Source organism: Cavia porcellus, unplaced genomic scaffold (genome assembly GCF_034190915.1).
Source record: "Cavia porcellus strain 051 isolate PalLab524CR breed Dunkin Hartley unplaced genomic scaffold, mCavPor4.1 scaffold_1, whole genome shotgun sequence".
Lineage (NCBI taxonomy): Eukaryota > Metazoa > Chordata > Mammalia > Rodentia > Caviidae > Cavia > Cavia porcellus.
The window spans coordinates 221,168,014-221,187,690 of record NW_026947484.1 but is presented as its reverse complement, the minus strand read 5'-3'; the positions used below and the strand labels follow the sequence as shown (position 1 = coordinate 221,187,690).

Here is a 19,677-nt window from a genome sequence, read left to right as displayed (position 1 = left end):
AATTCTGAAATTTTAAAAATCCCGTGTTGTCTGATTATATGAAACTCCAGAATTGGCAAATCTATAGACGCAAAGTATATTAATGGTCATCTAGATTTCGGAGAAGATGGTGAGTGACTTCTTGGGTGTTAGATTTCTTTTGAGGATAAGAAAACTGTTTGTTTTTTAAGGGGCTTTGGTGGGGGGCCTTTTTTTTTTTCTTTTTTGGTACCAGGAGCCAAACTCAGGGCCTCACACTTTGAGGCAGGCACTGCACCACTGAGCTATAACCCCAGCCTGGTAAGAAAAGTTAAAATTGAATATGGTGATGATTGTACAACACGGAATGTACTAAACATCATTGAACTGTAAATTTTAGATTATATCTCAATGAAACAAAAAAAAAAGTTGAAGGTAATTTTAGGTAGAAAGGACAGGGGGCAGCCTGAAGGCAAAAGCCCTTTCAGACAGCACTGAGCAGACCTGTGGGCCTGGGCTTCCATCAGGTGACTGAACACAGGCACTAACAGGACCTTAAAGGGAACCACAATTTCAGCCCCTTAGGAACTCATCGTAGACTTCTGATCTCCAGGAGTGAACACAATAAATATGCACGGTTGCTTTAAACCATGAGATTTGTGGTCATCACAAGGCAGGAAGATAAGATGGCTGCAGCTAGCATGACAAGATACTGAGACGCAAGCAGAGCATCCGCAGAACTCTGCGTGTGGCCTTCTCCCGAGAACTGAAACAGGGTTTTGACAGGATGTCATGGACATGATGCCAGTGTGAAAGATATAAAAAAGGGACAAGCTAGCATTCTTCTTCAGGAGAGCCCACACTATATTTTTATTTTTTCCTCTCTTTACTTGACCCAGAACTCACTTTGTAGAGCTCATGCTCTCCCTGCCTTACTCTTTTCCCTTCCTTTAATGGGAAACCGGCATGGTGGCGCACACCTGTAAGCCTGGCTCGTGGGAGGCTGGGGGGGGGGGCGAGTTTGAGGCCAGCCTGGGCTACACAGTGAGACCCTGTCTCAAAACAAAAAAAAAAAGGATAATAAATAAATAATGAAACTTTGCCATTGTTTTTGCTTGTTTCATTCAATTCTTTGTCCAGCAGGCAAAGGGTTTGGACTCACCTCTGAAAGGACACTTCAGGGCCCCAGAACCCAGTAACAATCTGTTAATGCAGCCATAAGAAGTGAAAACAGGTCTCAACCAAATTTACCCCCAACGACCACACATTTAGAAGACATTTTATTTGCCTCACTACTTATACTAGTTCCCCTATTATAGTTTTAGTTAGAATTTAAACCAGTAGTGGTGTCACTACATCTGTCAACCAGTCCTGTCATCTGTGACCATTTTAAAGAAATGTAGGATTAGGACAAGTCACAGTCACAGACTGAGAACTAACAGACCTCGAGGGCAGACTAAGCACTTCGACATACCTGGACAGTAAACATTGAAACGTAGCCCCTTTCTATCCTGCGTTTCCTACAACTGTAGGAACCCTCTGCACCTTTCTCTGAATATTCTGGCACATCAATAACTTGGGGTTCACATCATAATGGGTATACCGTCAAACAGTACTGGCTTACTAAATTACTGAACATGTAAGTTCAGAAAGTGTGAGGCAACTCCATCTCAGATATATGCGGCTCTTTTGGGGTTAATTGAGACCTGTGTTTAGTGGCCCCAGAATTCTGTTCCTCACGTTCCAACAAACTTGGAGGTAACCTTTGATGTTTTGTTTCTTTTCTTTTTCTTTCTTTTCCTTGTCTTTTTGAGGAAGGGACTCACTATGCAGTTCAGGCTGACTTGGAGCTCACGTTGTAGCTCAGGCTGGTCTCAAACTTGCAACCTTCCTCCTGCCTCAGCCTCCCAAGTGCTGGGATTTCATGAGTGCACCACCATGCCCAGCTTGACATTTGTGTTTTCCATAATTTCTGCATCTTTCCCTGCTGTTCAGGCCCTGTAAGTGTTTCACTCTTCTGACCTTACAAATATAATCTCTCCCTGCTCCAACCCATTCTACTCACACTTCTAAGTACTGATTGAGCCATGGCCCTGCTTAAAAAACTACTGTCGGGGCTGGGGATTTAGCACAGCGGCATAAGCGCCTGCCCTGCAAGCAGGCAGTCATGAGTTTGATCCCAGGGACCGATAAAAAAGAAAAAAACCAAACAAAACAAAAAAAACTACTTGTCACTCTAGGAGAGTTCTAGGAACTGACTCATTCTAAAAAATCAAATAGCTATCCCATCTTTCCCACTGTACTTTAGCAAAAGTTCTTTATAGAAGAATCACATATGACTGGGATATGTTTGACAGAATCAGAAAATCACTATTATGCAACCCTTTGAGTGAAGTAATGGATCAAGGCAACAGTCATCAATGGCCACTAGAACCATTAGATAAAATATTGATAAGGAAAGTTTATTGTGGATTATATCACTGGAACCCTACTGATCAATTGTAAAGTCACTGAAAGTAGGACAATCAGACAATGTTCCCCTTGAAGAAATATAAAAGAAAGAAAACAGCATCACCTGTAAAATACTTAGAAAAAAGAAGAATCAAAAGCTAGATCCAACTAGACATGGAGATACCATCAGCCAAATCTTGAACAGAGGAATTCTACAAGATATATGGTTCATTTTCTTCTTAAAATAGATGTTCATGGAAAGAAAATACGGTGCAAATGTTAGAGAATAAAAAGACATGTCAATCAAATATAGTGTTCAGTTTTCATTTAAACAAGCCACAAAGACTTTTGAGATAAGAAAACTGAACACAAAATAATTATTGTATACTAAAGAAATCTTGTTAGTTTTGTTGAGTGTGACAATGATTTTGTGGTTCTGTCAAGATAAAAAAAAATAACCGTATCTATCAGAGACACATTTTTAAGTGTAGGAGACAATCTGTGCAGCTCCCCTTGAATGCAGAACAATTGCTTCAGCATTAGTTAAAACTGAACTTTGTCTTCATGTACTGTTATATACAGAGCTGGCTATGCTATTTCCTTCTTTTAATTAGTTCTAAGCAATGAAAATAAGGCTAGCAAAGGTACTGATCTGTAATCCTTGAAGCCAGCCAACAACTTCCTGTTTCTTCACATTGTTCTCTGTAAAACAGTTGAGCAGAGCAGGATGGCAGAGCCACATAGCTGCAGGAACGTCAACTGGGTTTGGGCCACAAGAGGCCATGACTTTCCAAGACACCCGTTTATGTATCGGAAACTGAAGCAACAGTCTCCCAGAAACATTCAGATGCTACCCAATTGAGCTCTGCAGACTGGTCTTTCTGCATATCATTTTCCCTGCATATTGCAGAGGTACTTGTACTCCACCTGGCCAGCTCATCTCACATTGCTCATGTAATTTCTACCGTCCGCACTGTCACTCATCCTTGAGCCACCCCTTCAAGAGATAATAAATTCTGGGGGAGGCCTTTGTTCCATATATCTTCGCCTAGATTGGACTCAGGACCCCTTGGCTGCCCATAACTATAAATATGTCTCAGTGTCTCTTCTCACTGTGGATTGCACTGGAAGTGGCAGATTGGAATTAATTCACTGGGATTCCAATAACATATCAATGCAATTACAAATATAACTTTCTGAAATTCAAGGTAGTCAGGAAAAGGGGTTACAATATTAAAGTACTAAAATGCTATAATCCCTGAGATTTACTTTAAGACAATGTAGCTTGGGCTAGAGATGTAATTCAGTGGTAGAGCACTTACCACACCGGAGGCCCAGGATTTGATCTTGAGCACCGCAGGGAGGGGATAAGGAAAAGGCAGAGGGTAAATGTATGTAACAAAAAAGGAGAATATTAGTATGTACTAACCTTGATGAGTAGACAGAGTTTCATTCTATTTTTGTGTATGTTTGAACATAAATGTTATGAAAATAAAGATGAACAGTATTGAAATTATGTGACATTCCATAATGAAAAGTTAACATGACAAAGAACCTTAAGTCATAGTGAATACTTAATGGGAAATGGATGTTGTGTTTATGTCTATAGTAAATCTGACAGCAAGTAGAGACTTGAAGAAGGTTATATTCAGATTTGTAAACATTTTTTTCTCACGTAATACACATATTCAGTCACAGGACTGGCTTTGTGAACATGTGATCCATGCAGTTGCATATGACCATGCTCAGAAGTGTCCCACATTTAATTTCTTAGCAAGGGCCCTGTGTTTTCATTTTGCACTGGCCTCACAAATTACACTGCTGGCCATACACTTACACACATGCAACACATACAACTGTGTATGGATATGTACTAAATATACTTAACGTAACACTTAAGTGTTACGTGTCTTATATGTGTTTATGTTAAATATGTGTATATATAATAAGTATGTGTTTAATGGTAAAAATTTGTAGTGAAGCACCTAGATCAAAATGGCTCTTTTAAAACTGCATTTTAATAAGCAAATAAGGTCCCTGGATCTGGCCTCTCTCCTTCCCTAACTAAAAAAAAAGATTCCTTTCTTTGATATATGTCTGAAGTCTAGAAAATATATACTCACAATAAAAGCTACTAAGAGTTTCTATATTTATTTTTCTTGTCTTTTTAAGACAGGGTCTCACTGTGCAGGTCAGGCTGGCATTGGGCTCACTTTCATAGCCCAGGCTGGTCTCAAACTTGCAAGGATCCTCCTGCCTCAGCCTCCTGAGTGCTGGGATTACAGGACTGCACTACGATGCCCAGCAAGTTTCTACACATATGATGCAAGAATTAAAATGCGACAATAAAGCAAGGCTAAAAGTCTGTGTTCTCATTGGCCACATTTAAAGTATAGCTTCATTCATCAAGATTAGAAAATACTTGTCTGTCTTTTTTGTATTTTTGAGACAGGGTTTTACTATGCAGTTTTACTTTGCACTTCAGTGGGGGGCCTCAAACTCACTTTGTAGACCAGGCTTGCCTCAAACTCAGTGATCCTCCTGCCTCGGCTTCCCAAGTGCTCGGAGTATAGGTGAGCGCCACCACACACAGCCTCATTTTTTTACTGAAAATAAGGTTTCTTGGGTTGAAGGTAGAAAAGTTTCTTACCATGTGCAAGGTCCAGGTTGAATCCCACAATCCCCAGAACTTTTAAGTAACACAGCAAACACCTATATACCCTAACTGATATTTACCAATTATCCAATGGTTAACATTTCATCATATGTGAATTCATTGTATCTCCATATTCAATTGCATTTTCTTTTTACTTTTTTTTTTCTTTTTTTTTTTTTTTGAGACAGGGTCTTGCTAAGCACTGGAAAACAGAAACACTGAAATGATACCCAGGATTTGGAGGCAGGTTTATTATGCCAATGGGCACTGATTGGGATCATTCCTAGAATATCAGCCCCTGATCTTTAGTGGTATAAAGCAGGAAGTACAGAGGCAGAATGGGTTGTCATTGGGGATTGTTTTATACAATGTGCATTATAGTGACCAGTTATACGTCACCATGACCAGCCGTTTCTAAGAGACAGGCACAACCGGAACTGGACCAGGAGCTAACAAACTGAAGCATACTGGCTGGGGGTGCATTTTCTGCCACAGTTCTGCAGTTTGGATTGGCCTTAAACTCACAGTGTAGCCCAGCCTGGCTTTGAACTCGTGGCAATCCTCTTGTTTTTGCCTCCTGAGTGCTAGGATTACAGCCCTGTACCTTCAATACAGCTTGCTGTCTCTTAATTTTGAATAATTTTCCTAATCGTTCATGACACTGACTTTTTAAAGAATGACCCATAGAATGTCTAATAATTTCCTTGTTAACGAATTCCTGTTAGACATTTGATGAGGAAGAATTGTAGGTGATATCATCTAATTCTTACATCACATTAGGAGACACATAATTTTAGGTTGCTGTACCTTGAGTGATGGAGTGATGCTGGACTGAATCACTTGGTTATGGTTATGGGTTATTCTGGTGACCACAATCTTTCCATTGTAAAACTACATTTCCCCCTTTGTAACACATCATCTATGAGATGATATCTGAATTTTTGCAGTTCAGATGATATCTGAATTCTGTTCCCCAAAATGTTTCCACCCAATAGTTTTAGCACCCTTTGATGAACCTTGCTGTAATCAAATGCTGTCCTGGAAGTTAAAAGTAGATTAATTGAACACCTTTTAAAAATAGCTATTAGCCTTTATGAAAACATTTACTATTACTGGGAACTTTTTCATTTTCTGTTTAAATTTTATTCACTTTAAAACTTGTTTTAAAACCAGTTTTAGAATGAAAGTTGATGGCTCTAGTTTGAATTAGCTTTCAGGGTCTCTGAAGACACAATCCCAATTATGTTCTAGCTTCCATACAGCAATTCAGGATGACAAATGAACATACGCAGTACTCCCCAAATACATCTTTTCCATAACCTGCCAGGCCCCTTGCCAAGACTGTCCATTTGGTCTGCTCCAAATGTCTCACATGCTCCAAAGTGTTGCTGAAATGTCACTTCTCAGCTGTGTGCTCAGTAGAGTGATCTTGGCCCTGAAGATTAATTATTTTCCCTCCCATGAGCCAGCAACAGTAGTGGACTGGGAGGAGAACCAAGAAGACAACCTGCCTGCTCCTGTGAGCCAGCTGGGATGCAGGCGAGGACAGGAGATGCCCATCCCCCACCTCCGCCCTATAAGCAAAGGGCAGAGTCAGAGGAACACAGGCTGAGATGACAGTAATTAAAAGGAAAAAACCTTAGTGCTTGTAATGTTTGATTGACTTTTCAGGCCTGAAGCTGGTAATCTGAGCATCTATTAGAGGATAACAATATATGCAATATAGCAAAAATTGGGATTTCTTTGTCATTTTTTTAAACAAAACAAAAAAGGATAGAAATAATACAGAATTTTTTAAAAACAGTAGGAAATTCTGTTGTTTTTGAAATCCAATATTGTTCTCACTGTTTTGTTTTATTCCCTTTTTAAAAAGCGATTATTTTCTGTACTTAGTCACTGCCTTACTGCAGTTACATTTTCTTAAAAGTGTCACTTATAATGAACACAAAATAGTTTTTTAAAGAACTTTGCAGCATAAACTAGTGGACTCAGCATCCAGTTTAATAAAAAATATCACCCTTGCCGTTGAAGGCCACTTCCCTAATCCTTTTCCTCTAACATAAACACTGTCACAAATTTAGTATCTCTCATTCCCTTCTATCTCTTTATTATTTTATCGCATTTGTTGGAATTCCTAAACAATGATTTATTTTTGTGTGTTCTGGAACTTTATGTAAATAGAATTGCTCTGTAAGTATTTTCTGAAACTTACTTTGTTCACTTAATATTATGTTTCTAATATATATTGTATTATCTTACTGCATTAGCTCTTAATTTTAGTGTTATATAGAACTGCACTATGTGACTTCATCTTCTCTCCTCTTGATAGGCATTACAGTTGTTCCTGATTCTTTGGTTTTTCTGAATAGTTTTTTTTTCAAGTTATAAAGCTTTATTGAAAACCATCTTAACTATAGTTTTAATACTTAAATATATGTGAAGTCATTCCTAAGTGAAACACAAAGTTATTTTTGCATTAGTATTTAATACTTAAATATATGTGAAGTCATTCCTAAATGAAACACAAAACTATTTCAGCTATTTAATTTTGTCCTCAATAGCAAGTTTTTCCTTTAAATATTAAACTGTGAAAGAAAAACTTAAGCATTTCAAAACTCATAGTGCACAAACCACTTTGTGCACTTATCATTCTATTAACAAATATCTTACTAATTAAGTAGTACATTAAAGCCATAAATCAACATCTCACCTCACAGGACTATTATTATTCACTTATTTAGAAAGTCATTTTTATGTTCTATCTTATGAGGCTGAAGTTATCCTATAGACAAAGAGTAGGTACAATAACTATTTTCTCCCTCTAATCAGGTTTTAAATTTTTTATTAGGACAATCTGGGGGTAGGGTATTGGATTTGGGTATTTACATTCTATCAAATAGATTCTTAATAAATTGATGGCATAAAATTTTACAGCACACATCTTCATTAATCTGAAACATAAAAATAATCCTTTAACAACAGTTTTAACATACATCAAATGTAACGGAGTAGTCAAACTAACTATCCTTTTGTTAAACTTTGACGAACACATTAAGTCTTTACTGTTTGAGCAAATCAGTTTTAGTTTCTTCAAGGTCCTCCATGTGTTCTTTAACACTACACTCATGGGGTTGTTGAGTTTATAATGTAATATATTTTAATCCAGTTTCCCTCTTGGTATTGCCTCACACCAAATTCTGCCTTCTTCTGAAAGCCATGGTGGTTTCTTCCTAGATCTCTGTTTTTCTGAGTGATTCTTTGAAACAGGTCTTTCAGTGTCTCTTCTGTTTTCTTCCCCTCTGAAGAATTCCCACTCACTTTCTTATGATGGTCTTGCTGACAGCTTCCTTGTTTCAAGTTAGATAAAAAGAGATTCATGTGAGATTTTTTCCTTTATCCAAATTAGCTTCAGTTGTGGTTTCATTATCATTACTGTTACAGTTATCTTTGTGTTTTCTCATTTTCCACTACTTGTGCTGCTTCATCAGAAAAGGTGATTTTTCACTTAGCGCACAATCCACATAACTTCTAACTTTCTCCATCATAAGGTTGTAGCTGAAGTGTTGAAAACAGAAATGATATGGGCCTTTCTGTGAAATCATAAGCAATTTCCTTTCATGTGAGAATATGGGTCACCAAATATTCTTTCAAGGACTTCTTCTGTTTCCTTAAAACTACCATGTTCTGGGGCCTGGGGATTTAGCTCATCGGCATAAGCACCTGCCTTGCAAGCAGGCAAGTCGTGAGTTCAATCCCCGGTACCAATAAAAAGGAAAAAGACAAAAAAAAAAAAAAAAAAAAAAAACCTACCGTGTTCCATATAGCTATAGCCTGAATATTAATAAAATTCTGTATTTCTTCATGTGTAAAAATGTTCTTTGAAGTTAAAAAAAAATAATGAAAATCTGTCTTAAAGGCAATACAAAAAAAAGGAATAAAATGAAAATAAGAGGAAATATCTATCCATGACCCTTAGCAGACCTTATATAATGAAAGGAAAGCAAATATTAGAAGTAGCAGGCTTTTTAGAAGGACCCTAATAGGTATGCCTTTCCTTTTTATCTAAGACTTTCTTCCACTCAGCCAAGGTCTTCAGTATTTCAGATGTGTCAGGTCGTCTTTGAGGCTCCTTCGCTAGTAATTTCCGTAGAAGGCTTTTCTGTAAGCAGAAGTAACTGTCAATAGTAAGAACTAAACATTGGAATTAATAAAATTGTGATTATTTTTAAATACTTACTTCTTTGTTATCAAACACATTATCAAAGATGCCTTTCCTTAGATCTTTGAAAACCTGAAAATAAATCATATACATTCATTTATTAGGAAATTATTTGCTTGAGAGGAAGAACAAACTTAGAACACATTAAAGGTTAAGAATACCTTAAGGATACTCTGAATGTAGGCTGTTGCTAGACCTTTAGGAACATCTTTTTAGGCAAGCACAAGCGGATAATTCCCTCCACCACACTCAGTCTAAGAACTGTCTTAACTTCCTTTGTTTTGATATTCGTTCCCGTAATCCTTCCTGGAACCCTAAGAAATAGATACTTTAAGTACCCCTTTTATAGAGACAAAAGTTGTTGACTAAGCAGATCCTCTTCCTGAGCTTCAGACTAGCATATCCAGTTGCCATCTGCCTTTAGTAGTTATCCATTGCCTACATGAGAAAATCCATATTTTTTCCGCAGATTAGCACCAATCTGCCTTTCCAGCTCCATTAACCATCACTTCCTTGTAACATGTATTCTCCAATAAAACTATGCTGCCTGCTGTTTCCAAATATACTCGGTACAGGCCCATCTTCACACTGGCGTCTCCTGGTTTCTATTTTGGACTATTAGAAACAACCCTCCTGGGGGCTGGGGATTTAGCTCAGCAGCATAAGCACCTGCCTTGCAAGCAGGCGGTCCTGAGTTCGATCTCTGGTACCAATAAAAATGAAAAAGACAAAAAAATAAAAATAAAAATAAAAAAAGAAACAACCCTCCCTTCACAGGCCAACTGACTTGCTTTGGTGAAATCTGAAATCTCAGCTGAAAGATCTACATGTTTCCACGGACTTTATGTCTTTTCTTAAAATACTTATAACATTCTTTTATCTCCTTTCTTAGAAAAATCAACTGTTAATTAGGCACAGAGGTACATGTCTGTAATCCCAGTATTCTGGGAGCTGAAACAAGGCAGATCACAAGTTTGAGCCCTGCCTGGGCAATTTAGTGACTTAGACTCCCATCTCAAAATAAAAGAAATGAAAAACCAGAGATGTTGCTCAGTGAGAAAAGTTCAATCCCCAGTACCAGGAAAAAAAAACCTGCTTCACTGCTGTCTCTTGTAACACCTATCACAGTGTCTTTAGCAAAGTAGGCAATCAATGAAATTTTACCAATTGACTTAAAAGCCCTACAAAAAAAAAGTACGCATCTTCCAAAAAAATAAAGCTTTTTGTTCTATGAAAAATAGTTCTCAGAATTTGAAATAAGAAAATTCATGTTTCAGTTGCAGTTACTCACTACTGAAGCTCACCTTCACACATGGGCAATGACTTTGAAACAATACAGACATAGAAGAAGACATACAGTAAGATATGTAATTATTTTCTTAGATTATTTACCGCAACTGTTTCTTGGAAAGTCGCACGTACGTGAATAAGTTCAGAGAGAATTAGTCCCAGAGCAAAAATATCCACTTCCTTTCCATAATCTTGTGAATTCAGCTGAAGAGATCAAAGCATAGTTGCCTTTGTTACTTATCTGATGTAAATATCTGTGCTTTCTGAAGCCACAAAATCTTCTATCATGCAAAGAATATATCTGCATGATTTGTGGAGTCTGACAGCATAGATTCAAATATTTAGCACCAAATAGCAGCCTCTCTGCTGTAAATTAACCATTAATACGGGAATAGAATAGTATTAATTGTAAAATGGGTCTAATAATACCATTGACCTCAGAGTTTGATTGTGCAATTAAGTAAAATATAGCAGGTAAAGCAATTAAAATGTTGTCCACTGACTTCTGTGACAATATTCATAACATTTATTTATAATATTCCATAGCTAAAAATAACTCAACTGTTACCAACAGGAGAATTGAAAGACATACTGTGGTATAGTCATATCATGAATTACTACTCAATGACAAAAAGGAATTAGTTGCTGATACAAGGAAACAATTAAAGGTTTGCCAGTGTAATACTTTGAAGAAACTAAATGCAATTGAGTACATTTACCGTAATTCCATTCATATGAAATTTAAGAACAGGAAGAAGTGAAGTATGATGATAGAAATGAGAGAGCTATTTCCTTCCATGAAGTAGGGAGGGGGAAATAGCTAGAAAGTGGCTGTTCTACATGTTCACAAACCTGTAGGCTACAACAGAATATACATTGGTTAAAGCAAATACATTTAAGACATGTGCATTTTGTGGCACGTAAATTATTCCTGAATAAAATGTATTTACATTTAAAAATCACCTAAGATTTGGGGATGACAGTGCACAATGTGTGTATCACTGCTGCCCCGATTGACATGTTTTGAAATTTTGTTTTACTTTTTTGCTTTGTTTTTTTTCTCCTTAAAATAAAATGGATTTGGAAAAAAAGAAAAGAAATATGTGATGGTATGAACAGCTATTTTAAAGAAAACAAGACATTATAGCAGTCATTGCTGATTTAATACCATCTTGCTTTGAAGTCCTACCATGCTTTTGTTCTTCTGATTCCTTTGTTCTATCATGTTGTGTCTTACTGGATTTTAATGTGTGATAGTAGAAACAAATTTTCTATGGAAAATGAGATAATGTAGTAGCCATTGTTCATTTTCTGTTATTTGGTTCTAAATGCCCTGTAATACTTTCATTCTCTTGAATGGTTTTATACTATTTTGTTATGTTTGATGCTATTGTATGTGAAGGTATGCTCAACTATTTCAAAGGAAGAGTTATTATGGTAGCTACTGTTAATATCCAGTTGTCTTGCGGGGAAGTGCTATGTTGCTTACATTGTTCTGTTCTGCTCTGCTTTGTTCTGTTCTCTTTTGTCTTAATTTCTTTAACATAAAATTTAAAATTTTTTAAACAAAAAGAAAAGAAAAAAGAAGAGAAGAAGTGCAAATCACCTAAGATCTGGGCATGATGGTACACAGTGTGATCCCGTCACTCGAGTAAGCTGAGGCAAGAGGACTGTGAAGTTTGAGGCCAGCCTGGGCTATATAGTGAGTTCAAGATTTGCCTAACCTACATATTGAGGACACATCTCAGACTAACAAAATGCCTGAGAAAAATAAAAGCACAATCATAAATTATAATTTAAAACTATTCTGAGGGTGATAATATAGGCTGCAGGAGCTGTTTAGTCCAATTGGAAGTAAGAGAGACATTAGTTCTCTGTTGTGTTCTACCTCACACCTCACACACATGCCATCTACATTACATTTCTATGCCAAATGGTCTCCAAAGGGAAGAGGTGAGTTTGCTCTCACCTCTTGAGAACCGCTGAAGGTTCTCAAGACGTTAGATAGCTCAGTGCGTTTACTCTTGGGTGACAGACTAATGAAAGTATTTTGAAAAAAAATTATCAAGAAAATCAACTTAAAAAGAGTACTTAAAATCCAAAACAAAGAATAAGATGAACAATCCAAAAGATGAAAATAGACAACCAAAATATCACAGTGTAAAGACTTTGTTGTGAGTATGGAGATCTTTCAGTTGGTGACTGTTTTTTAGTAATATACTCTGAGAGTGGCTAACGATAAGCCTTAGCCTCTGTCCAAAGATCCAACCAGTTCCGTTCATCTGGAACAGGAGAGTGCAGTGTAATTGGCCTAGCACCCACTTCTCTGGGAACAAACCACAATACTGCTAATGACACAAAGACAACCTACATATTGACATGCAAAGAAAACCAGTTAATAGTAACAACAATGCCAACCCTGGCAGTAACAACCATAATACAATCAAAGACAAACTACATGCTGACATAACATAAAAATCAATAATGTACCAACCTTAACCACAGAAAACATCTATAATTATAGTATCAACACAAAGAAAAACCAAATATCAACACGCAGTATCTACTGAATGTGACAACTGTACCTCCACTAACAATTGAAAAGATTTCAACAGTAATAACACACAGTTAACTAAATATCTTAAGATTAATAAAACTCAAGATTATACTAGCAAAGACAGGGTGTGGGGAATGGGAGAATGAAGGAAGTAAAATTTGAAAAATAAAGAAAAGAAAGTTGAGGAGGCCAGAAAAGTTAGATAAAGCAAAGAAGGAAGTGCACTGTCCCACCCTCAGGAGATTCTCCCAGTACTCAACAGACTAAGACAGCAGGATTGTGTGGAATATAAAGCTGGCCTGGGCTATACTGTGAGTTCAAGACCAGTCTCCACTATGAAGCAAGACCCTGTCTCAAGAAACAAAAAACAAACAAAGTAAAAAATGAGATAAAAGTAATAGAAGAAAGTAAAACAAAAAGATCAAGATAAAAAAGAAGAAAAAGAAAAAAATTAATAGGCCCAAACCCCCCAAACATAGACAAACCAACAGAAAAAGATGACTGCAAAAAAATTCTTTTTTTTTTTTTTTTTTTTTTGTACTAGGAATCAAACTCAGGACCTCATGCTAAATACCGAGCCCTCTTTCCTGTTTTTAAATGAATGATTTATATCCAGGGTCTGCATCTTGGAACAGTGTTGTGTGTGAATGGTGAATCCCACCCTGCCTTTCCCCCTGGGTGTGGTTAGTCATTGGTATCTGTTCTATGGCTATAGTCTCCCCAGAAACTCCCACTTTCCATGTCCCTCTGAGATGTACTCCAAGTCAGTTTTCTCACCTAGCTATATGCCCATAGATTTGTGCTGCTCCAGAGGCTCTTCTGCCCGTGGATCTCAGGCTGAGGCAACTGTCCAAACTGAGCCATATCTTTGCTCCCACCATTAGGTGGAGAAAGCAAAAGCAGACAGACTACTGAGTCCTGTGCTGGATATAAGTACTGGGTTTCAAACAGACCGCTCAACTTGCTGTCAACACTTTCAGAGCCAGTTGCCTATGAAAGCCACACTCAACTGGTCTCCTAGCTCACCACAGATGGTGCAGCCCCACATCCTTTCCAGCCTAGGCTGAAGCTTCTCAAGGAGTATATGGCTAATCCACACCCGCCTCTCTGCAACTATCTCTTACGGCTCTCTTTCACTCAGTCATTGTTGTCTCTCCACAGTTTAAAAAATACTAGAGTCTCACAAAGATGGCAGATCGGTAAGCAGCAATATACAGAGGCTCCCTGAGAGAGAACTCAGATACCAGGATAAAATATCCAGACCTCTCTGGACAGAGGAAGATGGACCCTCTCAACCCAAGAAGAAATTAAAGGGAAAAGAACTGGTCAAACATGCAGTCCCAGGACTACCATTGGAGTAGCTAAGATTAGCAGCCATGGTGCTCTCACTGGATCCGCCCAAACTCGCACTGCTGTGACTTGCCAGAGTGGCACAAACTCGTGCCCCTGCGACTTGCCGGAGCCACGGTCACACTGAGATTGGAGGTCGGCAAGCCCAACAGAGAACAGAGCCAGTATGGAGACCTGCATTAACCCACAGTGAATGCAGGGAATAAGACCCTCTCAAGGGAAAGGGGCGACCAACTGGACACGTTGGAATCGGGCAGGACAGGCAGGAACAAGGAATGGCAGTGACTTCAGTTGGTTGCCTCCTTCCCAAAGCAGATTGGTGGGATCTGCTTGGCCTGGGTCACGGCCGTGGCTGGGATCCAGTAAGCTGTCCCAAACCAATTCCATATGCGCAGCACACACTAACAGGGTGAAGGCCCTTGCAGGTTGACTGGCCTGGAGGGGAGGGGCCAGCAATAGCTGCCCCTGCTTGCACCTCAATGACTAACAGCAAACTGGAGAGGGAAGAAATCCCTAGCCAGCACACTTCAGAAGAACCATAACCAACAAGGAAAAGGACTGAGACCTCCATTATACACCTATGGTATGGAAGAAACCAAAAACATGACAAGAGAAAGAAAGAAAAAAAGGTCCCCAGCACCCAGCCCTGAGGACATTGATCCAGGAGAGGTGAATACAAAAGAGATTGAGGGCAGCAAACATGCAGTATCAGACACAACATCAGTGGACATAAAGAGATATCTTTGGGATCTCATAGACAAGCTTAAAAGTGAAATATTCAAGTAAAGCAAGATATAAGTAGATTAATAAAAGAAATTCTAAGCACCCCTCAGAAAGACACAGATGGAAGAATGGAGGAACACACAAAAAAGAGAGAAACATTTGATGAAGAATATAAAGAAAACCCAAAATACAAGAAGCAGATTCAAAGAGATTACCAGGAAATTAAAAACTCCATTGAAAGCTGGCAAAACTGCTTGCCACTGAGCTAAATCCCCAGCCCCTGGGAAGATCTCTTAAAAATAACAAGGAAACAGGCAGTAACAATACAAAGGCTAGAAGATGCAAGAGGATCTATAACTTAAGAATGAAACATACGAATGAAGAAGCAGGAGGAAAAACAAAGGAAATACAAACGCTATTCACAGAAATAATTAAGGAAAACTTCCCAAGCATAGGAAAAGGAAATGCTATTCAGATGTCTGAGGCATACAGAATTCCAGCCACCTACAACCAAAACAGAGCTACACCCAGACATATAATAATCAAGATCCCAGAAATTCATCACAAGAACAGAATATTAAAAGCCATCAGAGAAAAGAAACAGATCACCTATAAAGGAAAGCCCATCAAAATCACGGAGACTTCCTGACACAGACCATCAAATCAAGAAGAGCTTGCAGCGAAGTATTCCAAGCCCTGAAAGAAAATAGACACCAGCCCAGATTGATGTATCCTGAAAAACTGTCTCTAGAAATTAATGAAGAAACAAAATGCTTCCATGACAAAGAGGAGCCAGGGAAATTTGCGACTACCAATCAAACCCTACAGAGAATAGTGAAGGAATTCTAGAGAGAGAAAAAAACCCAGCGTATCAGGAACAGTGGCAGAGGCCTCAGTGAATGGAGCAGACAGTAGAATGAAGGAGAAAAGTAGGCAACCAATGGCAGAAAAACAGCATACCAGAAATGAGGCAGAGAAGATTGGCTATAATCTCTAACATAAATGGCCTTGATACACTAAAGGAAAGAAAAGAAAAAAGAAATACAGGCAGAGTAGATCAGGAGGTAGGATCCATCGAAATGCTCTGTATAGGAAATATAACTAACCTGTATAGGAAATATAACTAACCTTTTGGTTTATGGACCTAAAATCAAATATGAGAAAAACAATGCTCTATGTGACAGGGAACCAGAGAGAAAAAGGGGCAACTCGACCAACACCTGCAGATAGGTTGGAAAGACAGGATACTTACATGCAATAGAGAACTACTCAGCTATAACAAAGGAAAACCTTGAGGCTTTTGTAGGTAAAGAAATCAAGTCCAGGAGTGAGAATGTGCAAAAGCACTCAGGTAAAGTAGCAGGTTGATCCCCCCAATCTAAAAACTGAGGGAGTTGGTGGGACCCAAAATGCACAGTGCACCCTGTGGGAGTGAAATGGGAGGAATAGTCTAAAAAAAGAAGGCAGGGGATTATTTTTAATAGTGTATCAGGATTTAAAACCCACATTACTCATACTGCTCTGTTTAGATGATTATATTCTGTTCCAGTTTGTCTGCTTGTACTAGATTTGAGGGCACAGACAGCTATCCCGAAAATAGCAGGATATAGTATGATAATCATCCTTAATTTCCTATTAACTTAATCTGAAGCCCTGTATAACTTACATTGTTTTATCATGACTGATCTTAGTTGAATCTGATTTGTTAGATTGCTGTTTTGTATTGACAGATTTTATTCAAATCTGTTATGACTGATAGTACCAAGTCTGAATGTATAGGCAACTACACTGAAGATGACACGAATCACTAGGATACCCGCTCGGGTTTGATTATTACCTGCTTTTGAAGTTTTACACTGTCTACAATGTTTTGCATTTATTAATACTGTTATGTACTGCTATATTCAATTATACTATGCCTGCTGATATAGGCAATTCTATTGAAGATAACAAGAGACAACACAGTAACCATTGTAGATCACCTTGTACTGTGGTTTTATATGACTTTTTCATTTCATGTTTTTATAGGAATGTTTTGTTTTTTCTTGCTTTGTTTTGTTTTTCCCTGTAATACAGAAAAGATAGAAATATATGTAGAGACTCATACATGTGTAGAACCTATTAACAATTTATGAGAACTAATCATATAACGCATAAGGAAATGAACTACTTTAAAGAAAAAGAGACACTACAGTACCCAGTGCTGATTCCATCACGTCATGATGTGAAATCCAGCAATACTATTGTTTTTTGTTCAGAGTGATTTTAGCCTGTTTTGTTTTTTAATTTCAACAAATATGAAGGTATGGACAGCTGTTTTGAAGAGAATGAGAGACATTATGACAGCCGTGGTTGACTTCCCTATTGTCTGATCTTGATGACCTAAAACGCTTTCCTCATCTTGTTCAGATCAGCTCTATACTATGTTGTTTCATGTGAAATTTCTGTATGTGAAGATATGGACAACTATTTGGAAGAAAACGAGATAATATAATAGATAGCGAACATCTCTGATTGTCTTGCTTTGAAATTTATGTCTTTTACATTGCTTTTTTTTTTTTTTAAATCGGTACCAGGGATCGAACTCACGACTGCCTGCTTGTAAGGCAGGCGCTTATGCTGCTGAGCTAAATCCCCAGCCCCACATTGCTTTCTTATGATCTGTTTTGTTGTGTTTAATTTTACCCTCTTTAAAATAAAATAATTCAAAAATAATAAAAAATACTGTATCATATACAACAATCCCAGACGCTCATGAATATGTAAGTCTCTGGACTATTTCACGGGCTTCTTAAAAAACATTTTACTATTTTAATAATTGAAGCATTAAAAGATACATTTTAATATTTGAACAGCAGAACCTCCTTTTTCATTATTATTTAGTTTAAAAACATCTCCAGAGGGAGCTGGGCATGTGACACATGCCTCTCACTCCAGCACTCTGGGGGAAGCTGAGACTAGAGAATCAAAACTTTGAACACACTCTAGGCAGCTTAGTGACTTAGAAAAATCCTGATGCAAAATTGAAAACTAAAAAAGAAGAGGGAGTATAGCTCAGTGTAAAGACCCTGAGTTCAATCTCTACTAGAAAAAAAAGATCTAAAATGTCCTCAGGGGTTCACATTTATGACTCCAAGTGACCCCTAGAATCAACTAGCCATGCTGCATAACTGGTCTTGGGGTTTTGATAACTTGCATTGAATGTAAGGATTTGGTTGAGGAGAACTGATACCCTCACTGTGGGGACAGTGCATAATTAAGAGCAAAACCTGGGCAAAAAACCCACTTACAATAGAAATATAAAAAGACAAGGCCACAAAACAACTCCCCAAACTCTCAGTTCCTCCAGAGTTGATCCATGGGGCATCAATTGGGGAGGAAATCAAAAGCCCCACAGCTGTATTATTCAAAATGATAAAAGTTTTTTAAAAACATCATAAGAAGACAGAGCCAAAGAGAAAATAGACTTAACTAGCTGAGCCGGGCATGGTGGCTCATGCCTGTAATCCTAGCACTTGGGAGGCTGAGGCGGGAGGATCCTTGCAAGTTCGAGACCAGCCTGGGCTACAAAGTGAGCTCAAGGCCAGCCTGAAATGCATAGCGAGACCCTGTGTCAAAAAAAAAAAAAAAAAAGCTAGCTGAAAGTGAAAGGATAGAAAACTAATTGAATCTGAAACAAGCAGGAAGAGCTACACCCCTTTCTAACAAGCAGATTTCAAGACAAACTACAAAAGACACAAACGCCAGCACAGATTGGTTAAGGGAATGATTCACCAAGAAGAACAATTGCAAATATAGACGCACTGAACACTGGTGCATTTAGTTTCATAAACACAACTGACATGGGCACACAAGCCCCAGTACAGTAATAGTTGCTGATTCCATTCTCACCAATAGTAAATCACTCAGACCAAAATAACAAAGAAATATTAGAATTAAACTATACCACAGAATAAACGAAATTGATAGATGCCTATATAACATGTCATGCAACAACCCCTCTGGTCAGCCTCCGCTGAGCATCAGCCCATGTTTCTATACTTCCATATAAAGTCTACATCCATTCATCGTGCTCTACCATCTTACATTTTATCTAGCCGTATTGTAACTACACAAAACATGCCGTTCCTTTTCTTTCTGCTGAACTATAAAAAGCAACCTGATATTTTTACTGGTTTCGTCCATCTGAGATGTTCAGACAGCATCATAAATTCAGCTTCCCATATCTCAGAGTCGGATATAACCTCATGTGGGTGGCAGTTTCCCCTGCAAACTGGCATATTTCTACACAGTAACTTGACTGTAGCACGGGAACATTTTCTCTCCTCATTCACCACCCAGACATCTGCAGCCTTGCATCTGTATTATTTGCATCAGGTTCCAATATGTCCATTAAGTTCTAATCATGAATGGTGTTGGCTAAACTGTACATCTGTATGTAGTATAAAAGACTGAAACTATATCCCTATCTTT

General features: G+C 38.0%; 2 protein-coding genes and 1 pseudogene across 9 annotated transcripts in view; 1 reads left to right on the top strand and 2 right to left on the bottom strand.

Moving 5' to 3' along the window:
* Positions 1-19,677, top strand: part of Gpatch11 (G-patch domain containing 11) — a 97,717-nt gene that overhangs the window by 13,099 nt on the left and 64,941 nt on the right. The window contains exon 10 of one of the 7 annotated variants that reach the window (XM_063229768.1): positions 4,582-17,713. The exons of 5 other annotated variants lie outside the window; for them this stretch is intronic. The gene's annotated coding sequence lies outside the window, so the exon portion shown is untranslated. Of the gene's footprint in view, positions 1-571; positions 4,555-4,581; positions 17,714-19,677 lie in introns of those variants that run through there. One more of the 7 variants, XM_063229757.1, reaches the window with a different exon arrangement.
* On the bottom strand, positions 6,186-8,804 carry LOC111757731 (telomeric repeat-binding factor 1-like; annotated as a pseudogene).
* Positions 7,891-19,677, bottom strand: part of Eif2ak2 (eukaryotic translation initiation factor 2 alpha kinase 2) — a 36,290-nt gene continuing 24,503 nt past the window's right edge. Inside the window, exons 13-15 of one of the 2 annotated variants that reach the window (XM_003472904.5) lie at positions 10,677-10,778; positions 9,303-9,356; positions 7,891-9,224 (exon numbers count right to left, since the gene is read on the bottom strand). In XM_003472904.5, coding sequence (XP_003472952.3) covers positions 9,102-9,224; positions 9,303-9,356; positions 10,677-10,778 — 279 coding nt within the window. In that variant the 3' untranslated portion in view covers positions 7,891-9,101. Of the gene's footprint in view, positions 9,225-9,302; positions 9,357-9,445; positions 9,599-10,676; positions 10,779-19,677 lie in introns of those variants that run through there. The other variant, XR_001201965.3, reaches the window with a different exon arrangement.